At 45.5% G+C, this 12,500-nt stretch overlaps 1 protein-coding gene across 1 annotated transcript in view; it reads right to left on the bottom strand.

Annotated features, from left to right (window-relative positions):
- Positions 1–12,500, bottom strand: part of LOC112242348 (cyclin-dependent kinase-like 5) — a gene marked incomplete at its 5' end in the record, with an annotated part of 28,245 nt that overhangs the window by 9,803 nt on the left and 5,942 nt on the right. Inside the window, 7 exon segments of the mRNA XM_042313128.1 lie at positions 228–975; positions 3,764–4,025; positions 4,238–4,364; positions 4,603–4,852; positions 5,945–6,005; positions 6,008–6,119; positions 11,731–11,811. Of these exon segments, the coding sequence (XP_042169062.1) occupies positions 228–975; positions 3,764–4,025; positions 4,238–4,364; positions 4,603–4,852; positions 5,945–6,005; positions 6,008–6,119; positions 11,731–11,811 (1,641 nt within the window).

Raw genomic sequence — 12,500 nt, forward strand, 5'->3', positions numbered from 1 at the left:
AGACAGACAGACAGATATAGTGTGAGGTGACAGTGTGTAGTGTGTGTGTGTGTGTGTGTGTGTGTGTGTGTGTGTGTGTGTGAGAGAGAGAGAGATCAGGAGAGAGACAGTACATTAGCAATAATGTGAGTTAGGCCAGATACTGTAGCCTCAAAGAGAGCTACACAGACACACATATGCACATACACGCACACACACACAGCTGTCAGTCAATTATTGACACTGACCCTGGTCGTGTCTTCAGTGCAGTCCTCTCTGGACGATCCCACAGAGTGTCCTACGGGGTGTCTGGTGAGGGTGCGGTGCTGAAGCTGGGGGGAGAGCATCTGCAGACTGCTAGCCCTGGTGGGCAACCCCTGACCCACCATTAAGCCCCCCTCACTACCCCCTCCACCCCCACCTCCGTGGGACCTGTGGCGCTCACTCCTCCTCACGTACATGGAGTGGCGGTGAGGCCTCTGCTGGGAAGAGAAGGGACTGGTGTAGCCCAGGCCGTAGGGGTAGGATTCATGGGGGGAGGCCAGGGTGTGAGCTCCGTGGTTCCCCCCACCATCCCCTTCTCCTCCTGGGTCAAGAAGCTCCGGGCCCAGGGCCAAGGCCTCCTCTGGAGCTTTGTGTCTGGAAGAGGAGGCGCGTCGGCAGGATGAGTCCAGGGTGGAGCTCTCCAGACGGGGGTTGTTGCCGCGGGACGAGGGGCTGTGGCCGGAGGAGTGGCCGGTGTGGCTGGATGTGTGTCCAGAAGTGTGGCGTTCGCTGTGGCGGGGGACCTGGGGACTTCCAGGGGGGGCGTGGCCAGAAGAGTGTCGTTCGCTGTGGCGGGGGCCTGGGGACTTCCAGGGGGCGTGGCCAGAAGAGTGGCGTTCGCTGTGGCGGGGACCTGGGGACTTCCAGGGGGCGTGGCCAGAAGTGTGGCGATCGCTGTGGCGGGGGACCTGGGGACTTCCAGGGGGGGCATTGAGGTTCAGGTCCAGGCAGCTGAAATAACATATAGACTGACCTCAACCATGAGTACAACAACACACATATTTACTTTTAACCATCAGACCTAAATAAAACTCTAATTCCTAACGAGAATACAATGTTCAGATCTGGCCTCAGGGGACTACACATTTCCAAATACACACCATCACCAAGACTACACAAAATCAATAAGCTAGCATGCCCTTCAAACATTCATTAACCATTCCCTGACAGCTCTCTCTCTCTCTCTCTCTCTCTCTCTCTCTCTCTCTCTCTCTAGGTTAACCTTTTTGGGATAGGGGGGCAGCATTTTCACTTTTGGATGAATAGCGTGCCCAGAGTAGACTGCCTCCTACTCTGTCCCAGATGCTAATATATGCATATTAGTAGTAGTATTGGATGGAAAACACTTTGACGTTTCTAAAACTGTTTGAATGATGTCTGTGAGTATAACATAACTCATATGGCAGGCAAAAACCTGAGAAAAATCCAACCAGGAAGTGGGATATCTGAGGTTTGTAGTTTTTTAAAGCTTGGCCTACCGAATACACATTGAGATATGGATAAAGTTGCACTTCCTACGGCTTCCACTAGATGTCAACCGTCTTTAGAAACTTGAATGAGGGTTCTACTATAAAGGAGGGGCTCATAACACCTCTTTGAGTCAGTGGTCTGGCAGAGAGCCTTGGTCTCATGACGCGCGCGTTACCTCTCGTTCCAGTGCTTTTTTTCAGACAAAGGAATTCTCCGGTTGGAACATTATTGATGTTTTATGTTAAAAACATCCTAAAGATTGATTCCATACATCGTTTGACATGTTTCTAAAGGACTGTAATGGAATTTTTCGAGTTTTTGTCTGGACGAAGTGCCTGCGCCTCATGAAGATGGATTACTGGGCTGAACATGCTAACAACAAGTGGCTATTTGGACATAAATGATGGAAATTTATGGAACAAATCAGTCATTTATTGTCGAACTGGGATTCCTGTGAGTGCCTTCGGATGAAGATCATCAAAGGTAAGTGAATATTTATGGTGTAATTTCTAACTTTGTTGACTCCAAAATGGCGGATATTCCTCTGGCTGTTTTGGGTTCTGAGCTTCGTTCTCAGATTATGCTTTTTCCGTAAAGTTTGAAAAAAAATCTGACACAGTGGCATTAAGGAGAAGTCTATCTTTAATTCTGTGAATAACAGTTGTATCTTTTATCAATGTCTATTTTGAGTATTTCTGCAAAATCACCAGATGTTTTGGAATCAAAACATTACTGCACGTAACGCGCCAATGTAAACTGAGATTTTTTAAATATAAATATGCACATTATCAAAAGACACATACATGTATTGTGTAACATGATGTCCTATGAGTGTCATCTGATGAAGATCATCAAAGGTTAGTGATTCATTTTATCTATTTTTCTGATTTTTGTGACTCCTCTCTTTGGCTGGAAAATGGCTGTGTGTTTTTGTGACTTGACTCTGACCTAACATAATCATATGTTGTGCTTTCGCTGTAAATAATTTTTGAAATTGGCCACGATGGGTAGATTAACAAGATGTTTATCTTTCATTTGCTGTATTGGACTTGTTAACTTGCGACTAGCAATCCCGTATCCGGGAGCGTAATCATAGCCTAAAGTGCATTATCATAACGCAACTTTTCCTATTCATGAAAATCGCAAATGAAATGAAATAAATATATTCAAACACAAGCTTAGCCTTTTGTCAACAACACTGTCATCTCAGATTTTCAAAATATGCGTTACAGCCAACGCTAGACAAGCATTTGTGTAAGTTTATCATGACATTATGCTATGCTAGGCTCTGCTGGCAGCAGGCAACATTTTCACGAAAATAAGAAAAGCAACCAAATTAAATCATTTACCTTTGAAGAACTTCAGATGCTTTCACTCAGGAGACTCCCAGTTAGATAGCAAATGTTCCTTTTTTCCCAAAATAATATTTTTGTAGGCGAAAAAGCTCCCGTTTGTTCATCCTGCTTGGCTGAGAAATCGACCGAAAAATACTTCAACTGTAACGCCAAACCTTTTTCAAAATTTGCTCCATAATATCAACAGAAACACGGCAAACGTTGTTTAGGATCCATCCTCAAGGTGTTTTTAACATATGTATACGATAATATATCCGTCGAGGCAGTTGGTTTCTCATAAGAAGCGATTGGAAAAAGGGCTACCTCAGTATTTTACGCAAGATTTTCTCCGGGAGACACCATGTGACCACTCGCTATATATGGTCCCTTACAGCCATTCTCCAATGGAAATGCCTAAAAAGACGTCACAATGCTGTAGACACCTTGGGGAATGCGTGGAAAACGTAAGCTCATTCGTAGCTCATTCACAGCCATATAAGGAGTCATTGGCATGAGGCGGTTTCAAAAAATGCGGCACTTCCTGGTTGGATTTTTATCTGGGTTTCGCCTGTAACATCAATTCTGTGGCACTCACAGACAATATCTTTGCAGTTTTGGAAACGTCAGGTGTTTTCTTTCCAAAGCTGTCAATTATATGCATAGTCGAGCATCTTTTCGTGACAAAATATCTTAACTTTGTTTAAAATGGGAACGTTTTTCTTCCAAAAATGTAAATAGCGCCCCCTATATCGAAGAGGTTAATGTGTGAAAGTTAAATATTTCTAAGAAATATCTTTGAATTTCACGTGCTGCCTATTCAGCGGAATGTTTTCCGCTAGCGGAACCCCTGCCCTTGAAAGGTTAACAATTTCCTGACAGCTCTCTCTCTATATATAGGTTAACCATCCCCTGACAGCTCTCTCTCTCTATGTTACCTGGCAGGGAAGAAGCGGGCGGAGATTCCAGGGGTTGCCGAAGGGTCGTCGGGGTGCACGCCCCTCACCCCATCTCCAAGGTTACCACCCACAGATTTGGCATTGTTGCTCAAGGCGCTGTGGCTCTTGGACAGGCTCAGGTAGGAGCTGGAACTCTTGGAGGAGCTGTGGGTGGAGTCTATGTTGTGTCCACCATGGCGGCCATGTTGTTTCTCCATGGTATTGGTCTTGCCCTCCAGAAAGGAAGAGTGTCGTCCCTGCCCTACTGGAAATATTCAAATGTAAAAAATGGGCTGGCAATGCATTTATAAGTAGTCTTGCTTGAGACAGAACGGCCCATTGGGCCGTAAGGCAGCTTTATGTTCAAGTATACCTCCTGGACAGGATTCTAGTCTAGAGCATTTTTCATTTTAAGTGTTAAGGAAGGGGTATGTATTAATCTTATGTGCATGTTTCAGTAGGGTGGCCCCGGACCTTGCTGTTGCTGCTGCTGAGAGCGGGAGGTGGACTTCACGTACATGGCTCCAGGGCCCTGCTGGTCAGGAGCCTTGGCCCCTGGGGGACCAACACCAACCAGGTTGAAGTCAAACTGTGTCGTGCCCTTTAAAATAAAGAGAAGACAAGAGAAGATAAAATAAGACAAGATAATAACTTTATTGTCCCCAACCACAGGAAAATGTTGTTTTCAGCCTTGTGCATTTAGATGAAAATGCATGTCAAGAATAAACACAGGTCAAGACAAAGACAAACTAAATGAATACAATTTATGTAAACAAGTGTAGTTTGCTCCATAAGGAGCTGAATAAGTCAATGGAAGTAGAGGTCCTGACGTTGTTTACCTTGGTGTCCTTGGGGCTGAGCAGGTGTGGCATGTTGTTGTTGACCAAGTCCTTACTACAGGTGATGGAGCGGTTGAGGGTCTGGGTCATGTAAGCCTTGGGGTGGAGGGTGGGGCTCAGGCTGGACGACACAGGCTTGTTGCCGTTCAGGAAGCTGTCGTTGCCTAGGTGAAGGTCGCCATGACGAGGTAGGCTGGAACATTCCTTACTGTTAGAGTGACGGTGACCCGAGCTCTTACTGCCGTGGCTTCTGTATGGGGAGAGAGGGGGGGGGGGGAGGGAGGGAGGGAGGGAGGGAGGGAGGAGAGAGAGAGGTATTAAGATCAGAAAATATTGAGAGATATTGAGAGGTACAGGTATAGCTAATTCATATATCTAAGTAGCTTATTTTATCTGTGCAAGAACAACATAGCCAGATGTGAAACCATGCAGTATCCAGAACCTAACCAGACCCCATTCAGTATCCAGAACCTAACCAGACCCCATGCAGTATCCAGAACCTAACCAGACCCCATGCAGTATCCAGAACCTAACCAGACCCCATTCAGTGTCCAGAACCTAACCAGACCCCATTCAGTGTCCAGAACCTAACCAGACCCCATTCAGTATCCAGAACCTAACCAGACCCCATTCAGTATCCAGAACCTAACCAGACCCCATTCAGTATCCAGAACCTAACCAGACCCCATTCAGTGTCCAGAACCTAACCAGACCCCATTCAGTGTCCAGAACCTAACCAGACCCCATTCAGTATCCAGAACCTAACCAGACCCCATTCAGTATCCAGAACCTAACCAGACCCCATTCAGTATCCAGAACCTAACCAGACCCCATTCAGTATCTAGAACCTAACCAGACCCCATTCAGTATCCAGAACCTAACCAGACCCCATTCAGTATCCAGAACCTAACCAGACCACATTCAGTATCCAGAACCTAACCAGACCCCATTCAGTATCCAGAACCTAACCAGACCCCATTCAGTATCCAGAACCTAACCAGACCCCATTCAGTATCCAGAACCTAACCAGACCCCATTCAGTATCCAGAACCTAACTAGACCCCATTCAGTATCCAGAACCTAACCAGACCCCATTCAGTATCCAGAACCTAACCAGACTCCATTCAGTATCTAGAACCTAACCAGACCCCATTCAGTATCCAGAACCTAACCAGACCCCATTCAGTATCCAGAACCTAACTAGACCCCATTCAGTATCCAGAACCTAACCACACCACTTGTAGTGTCCAGTGCAGTGCTGACCTGGTGGCCACGGGGTTCTGACAAGAAGAAGAAGAACAACAACAACAACATCAACACCAACAACCCCTACAGTGCTGACCTGGTGGGCACAGTGTTCTCCATGTGGCTGTGGGGCTTCCTCTTGGAGGAGCGTGGGGGTTAGGGGAGGGTGGTGCTGGGGCGGGCTGCTCCAGGAGGCGGAGGGGCTGGAAGGCTGGGTGGTTCAGACTCTGTTCTGTCAGGTAGCGGTCAGAAGGGACCAGTAACAACAGGTTCTAGAGAGGGAGGAGTCAGACCACAGGGGTTTAGGACACAGTTCTTTATTACAGTTTGACAATAAAAAGGTCAATCACAAAACTCTCTATACATACAGTGGGGCAAAAAAGTATTTAGTCAGCCACCAATTGTGCAAGTTCTCCCACTTAAAAAGATGAGAGAGGCCTGTAATTTTCATCATAGGTACACTTCAACTATGACAGACAAAATGAGAAGTAAAAAAATCCAGAAAATCACATTTTTAATGAATTTATTTGCAAATTATGGTGGAAAATAAGTATTTGGTCAGTAACAAAAGTTTATCTCAATACTTTGTTATATACCCTTTGTTGGCAATGACAGAGGTCAAACGTTTTCTGTAAGTCTTCACAAGGTTTTCACACACTGTTGCTGGTATTTTGGCCCATTCGTCCATGCAGATCTCCTCTAGAGCAGTGATGTTTTGATGCTGTTGCTGGGCAACACGGACTTTTGGACTTTCAACTCCCTCCAAAGATTTTCTATGGGGTTGAGATCTGGAGACTGGCTAGGCCACTCCAGAAATGCTTCTTACGAAGCCACTCCTTTGTTGCCCGGGCGGTGTGTTTGGGATCATTGTCATGCTGAAAGACCCAGCCACGTTTCATCTTCAATGCCCTTGCTGATGGTAGGCTTTGTTACTTTGGTCCCAGCTCTCTGCAGGTCATTCACTAGGTCCCCCGTGTGGTTGTGGGATTTTTGCTCACCGTTCTTGTGATCATTTTGACCCCACGGGGTGAGATCTTGCGTGGAGCCCCAGATCGAGGGAGATTATCAGTGGTCTTGTATGTCTTCCATTTCCTAATAATTGCTCCCACAGTTGATTTCTTCAAACCAAGCTGCTTACCTATTGCAGATTCAGTCTTCCCAGCCTGGTGCAGGTCTACAATTTTGTTTCTGGTGTCCTTTGACAGCTCTTTGGTCTTGGCCATAGTGGAGTTTGGAGTGTGACTGTTTGAGGTTGTGGACAGGTGTCTTTTATACTGATAACAAGTTCAAACAGGTGCCATTAATACAGGTAACGAGTGGAGGACAGAGGAGCCTCTTAAAAGGAGAAGTTACAGGTCAGTGAGAGCCAGAAATCTTGCTTGTTTGTAGGTGACCAAATACTTATTTTCCACCATAATTTGCAAATAAATTCATACAATGTGATTTTCTGGATTTTTTTTCAAAATTTTGTCTGTCATAGTTGAAGTGTACCTATGATTAAAATTACAGGCCTCTCTCATCTTTTTAAGTGGGAGAACTTGCACAATCGGTGGCTGACTAAATACTTTTTTGCCCCACTGTATATACATATACGGTACCAGTCACAAGGTTGGACACCTACTCATTCAAGTTTATTTGTGTATTTTTTACTATTTTCTATATTGTAGAATAATAGTGAACACATCAAAACTATGAAATAACATATTGAATCATGTAGTAACCAAAAAGGGTTAAACAAATCAGTTTTGCACACTCTTGGCATTCTCTCAACCAGCTTCATGAGATTGTCACCTGGAATTAATTTAAAGTTCATTTGTGGAATTTCTTTCCTTCTTAATGTGTTTGAGCCAATCAGTTGTGTTGTGACCAGGTAGGGATGGTATACAGAAGATAGACCTATTTGGTAAAAGATCAAGTCCATATTATGGCAAGAACAGCTCAAATAAGCAAAGAGAAATAACAGTCCATCATTACTTTAAGACATAAAGGTCAGTCAATCTAGAACATTTCAAGAACTTTTAAAGTTTCTTCAAGTGCAGTCGCAAAAACCATCAAGCGCTTGACGAAACTGGCTCTCATCAGGACCGCCACAGGAAAGGAAGACCCAGAGTTACCTCTGCTGCAGAGGATAAGTTCATTAGAGTGACCAGCCTCAGAAATCGGCAATTAACTGCACCTCAGATTGCAGCCCAAATAAATGCTTCACAGAGTTCAAGTAACAGACACATCTCAACATCAACTGTTCAGAGACCACTTCTAAAGGACACCAATAATAAGAAGAAACTTGCTTGGGCCAAGAAACATGAGCAATGGTGTAAATCTGTCCTGATGAGTCCAAATCTGAGATTTTTGTTTCTAACTGCTGTGTCTTTGTGAGAAGCAGAGTAGGTGAACAGGTGATCTCTGCGTGTGTGGCTCCCACCATGAAGCATGGAGGAGGAGGTGTAATGGTGTGGGGGTGCTTTGCTGGTGACACTGGCATTGATTTATTTAGAATTCAAGGCACACTTAACCAGTATGGCTACCACATAATTCTGCAGCAATACACCATCCCAGGCTGTGTAAGGGCTATTTGATCAAGAAGGAGAGTTATGGAGTGCTGCATCAGATGACCTTGCCTCCACAATCACTCGACCTCAACCCAATTAAGATGGTTTGGGATGAGTTGGACCGCAGAATGAAGGAAAAGCAGCCAACAAGTGCTCAGCATATGTGGGAACTCTTTCAAGACTATTGGGAAAGCATTCCAAGTGACTACCTCATGAAGCTGGTTGAGAGACCAGCTGTTCCAGAAGACTGTGTGATCACGCTCTCCGCAGTTGATGAGTAAGACCTTTAAACAGGCCAACATTCACAAGGCTGCAGGGCCAGATGGATTACCAGGACGTGTACTGCTAGCATGCGCTGACCAACTGGCAAGTGTCTACACTGACATTTTCAACCTCTCCCTGTCTGAGTCTGTAATACCAACATGTTTTAAGCAGACCACCATAGACCCTGTGCCCAAGAACACTAAGGTAAACTGTCTGTAGCCATGAAGTGCTTTGAAAGGTTGGTCATGGCTCACATGAACACCATTATTCCAGAAACCCTAAACCCACTCCAATTTGCATACCGCCCTAACAGATTCACAGATGATGCAATCTCTATTGCACTCCACACTGCCCTTTCCCACCTGGACAAAAGGAACACCTACAGTATGTGAGAATGCTGTTCATTGACTACAGCTCAGCGTTCAACACCATATTGCCCTCAAAGCTCATCAATAAGCTAAGGACCCTGGGACTAAACACCTCCCTCTGCAACTGGATCCTGGACTTCCTGACGGGCCGCCCCCAGGTGGTGAGGGTAGGTAACAACACATCCGCCACACTGATCCTCAACACGGGGGCCCCTCAGGGGTGTGTGCTCAGTCCCCTCCTGTACTCCCTGCTCACCCATGACTGCACGGCCAGGCACGACTCCAACCCTATTATTAAGTTTGCCGATGACACAATAGTGGTAGGCCTGATCACCGATAACAACGAGACAGCCTATAGGGAGGAGGTCAGAGACCTGTCCGTGTGGTGCCAGGACAACAACCTCTCCCTGAACGTGATCAAGACAAAGGAGATGATTGTGGACTACAGGAAAAAGAGGACCGAGCACACCCTCATTCTCATTGACGGGACTGTAGTGGAGCAAGTTGAAAGCTTCAAGTTCCTTGGTGTCCACATCACCAACAAACTAACATGGTCCAAGCACACCAAGACAGTCGTGAAGAGGGCATGACAAAACCTATTCCCCCTCAGGAGACTGAAAATATTTGGCATGGGTCCTCAGATCCTCAAAAGGTTCTACAGCTACACCATCAAGAGCATCCTGACTGGTTGCATCACTGCCTGGTACGGCAACTGCTCGGCCTCCGATGCAAGGCACTACAGAGGGTAGCGTGTACAGCTCGGTACATCACTAGGGCAAAGCTTCCTGCCATCCAGGACATCTATACCAGGCGGTGTCAGAGGAAGGCCCTAAAATGGTCAAAATTGTTATTTTACTGCTGCTATTTAATTATTTGTTACTTTATTTATTTTTAGGTATTTAAAAAAAATTGCATTGTTGGTTAAGGGCTTGTAAGTAAGCATTTCACGGTAAGGTCTACCTCCACCTGTTGTATTCAGCATTTCACTGTAAGGTCTACACCTGTTGTATTCAGCATTTCACTGTAAGGTCTACACCTGTTGTATTCAGCATTTCACTGTAAGGTCTACACCTGTTGTATTCAGCATTTCACTGTAAGGTCTACACCTGTTGTATTCAGCATTTCACTGTAAGGTCTACACCTGTTGTATTCAGCATTTCACTGTAAGGTCTACTACACCTGTTGTATTCAGCATTTCACTGTAAGGTCTACCTACACCTGTTGTATTCAGCATTTCACTGTAAGGTCTACTACACCTGTTGTATTCAGCATTTCACTGTAAGGTCTACCTACACCTGTTGTATTCAGCATTTCACTGTAAGGTCTACCTACACCTGTTGTATTCGGCATTTCACTGTAAGGTCTACTACACCTGTTGTATTCAGCATTTCACTGTAAGGTCTACACCTGTTGTATTCAGCATTTCACTGTGAGGTCTACACCTGTTGTATTCAGCATTTCACTGTGAGGTCTACACCTGTTGTATTCAGCATTTCACTGTAAGGTCTACACCTGTTGTATTCAGCATTTCACTGTGAGGTCTACACCTGTTGTATTCAGCGCATGTGACAAATACAATTTGATTTGATTTGAAATACGGAAAAACCCTTGAATGAGTAGGTGTGTCCAAACTTTAGGCTGGTACTGTATATTTAATCAAAAGTTTATTTTATTATCATTAAACTAAAGTTAATTTAAAATATATTGTTTTGTATATACAGTGAAGCACATTTACATGTGAGGAATTTAACAGACACTCTCATCTAGAGCAACTTACAATAGTGAGTTCATACATTTTCATAGTGGTCCTCGGTGGGAATTGAACCCACAACCCTGGCGTTGCAAGTGCGTTGCTCTACTAACTGAGCTACAGAATTCTTAACGCAGAGCTCTACATCTGTTGGTTACAGAATTCATTATCACGTGCTGTATAGAAATGCTAGAGACTCAGACCGTTATAAAAACAACTGTTGTGGCTTTTCACCATGTCGATCCAGAGACAGAGAGATGGGTGGGAGGGTTTAATCACACCATTCATCTCCTGAGGAAAGTGTGATGTACTGTAGGCCTCGCTCACAGCAGAGTACTGACTGACCCACAGCTTTAGTCATAGACATACATTAGCTAGCAAGACTAGTCTAGTTTGAGCCTGCAGGACCCAGAATACCTTCCATTAGCAGGACTAGTCTAGTTTGGGCCTGGAGGACCCAGAATACCTTCCATTAGCAGGACTAGTCTAGTTTGAGCCTGGAGGACCCAGAATACCTTCCATTAGCAGGACTAGTCTAGTTTGAGCCTGGAGGATCCAGAATACCTTCCATTAGCAGGACTAGTCTAGTTTGAGCCTGGAGGACCCAGAATACCTTCCATTAGCAGGACTAGTCTAGTTTGAGCCTGGAGGATCCAGAATACCTTCCATTAGTAGGACTAGTCTAGTTTGGGCCTGGAGGACCCAGAATACCTTCCATTAGCAGGACTAGTCTAGTTTGAGCCTGGAGGACCCAGAATACCTTCCATTAGCAGGACTAGTCTAGTTTGAGCCTGGAGGATCCAGAATACCTTCCATTAGCAGGACTAGTCTAGTTTGGGCCTGGAGGACCCAGAATACCTTCCATTAGCAGGACTAGTCTAGTTTGAGCCTGGAGGACCCAGAATGTGCTAATACTGGCAATACCAATTGTGTGTGTGTGTGTGTGTGTTACCTTCATCAGATCCAGCATGAGGCCACTCAGGATGGCCAGATACCTCCGCTCCAGGGTTGTAGGGTGATTCACTGAGGGGAACTGCTGACACACACACACACGTACAGTTGTGAGGTTTCAGAGTGCAGTGTCTTTGTTGAGATTCAGATGTGTCTGACTGGAGTTGACAAGAGGCTTAGCTGACTGTTGTGTCTGAGGCCAGACATGCTGCTAACGGGCCTAACACAGCTTTCACTATAGCAGGTACATGATTACCACCCCTCCCATGGATCTCTGTGTGGGAGTCAGGGTTGTGGTGGACATGCATGTTTCTGTCTGTCTGAATGTGTGTATCTCTGTGTGGGAGTGCATCAGGAGGCTGGTGGACATGCATGTTTCTGTCTGTCTGAATGTGTGTATCTCTGTGTGGGAGTGCATCAGGAGGCTGGTGGACATGCATGTTTCTGTCTGTCTGAATGTGTGTATCTCTGTGTGGGAGTGCATCAGGAGGCTGGTGGACATGCATGTTCCTGTCTGTCTGAATGTGTGTATCTCTGTGTGGGAGTGCATCAGGAGGCTGGTGGACATGCATGTGTCTGTCTGTCTGAATGTGTGTATCTCTGTGTGGGAGTGCATCAGGAGGCTGGTGGACATGCATGTGTCTGTCTGTCTGAATGTGTGTATCTCTGTGTGGGAGTGCATCAGGAGGCTGGTGGACATGCATGTGTCTGTCTGTCTGAATGTGTGTATCTCTGTGTGGGAGTGCATCAGGAGGCTGGTGGACATGCATG

The sequence above is a fragment of the Oncorhynchus tshawytscha genome, unplaced genomic scaffold (assembly GCF_018296145.1).
Source record: "Oncorhynchus tshawytscha isolate Ot180627B unplaced genomic scaffold, Otsh_v2.0 Un_contig_8196_pilon_pilon, whole genome shotgun sequence".
Taxonomy (NCBI): Eukaryota; Metazoa; Chordata; class Actinopteri; order Salmoniformes; family Salmonidae; genus Oncorhynchus; species Oncorhynchus tshawytscha.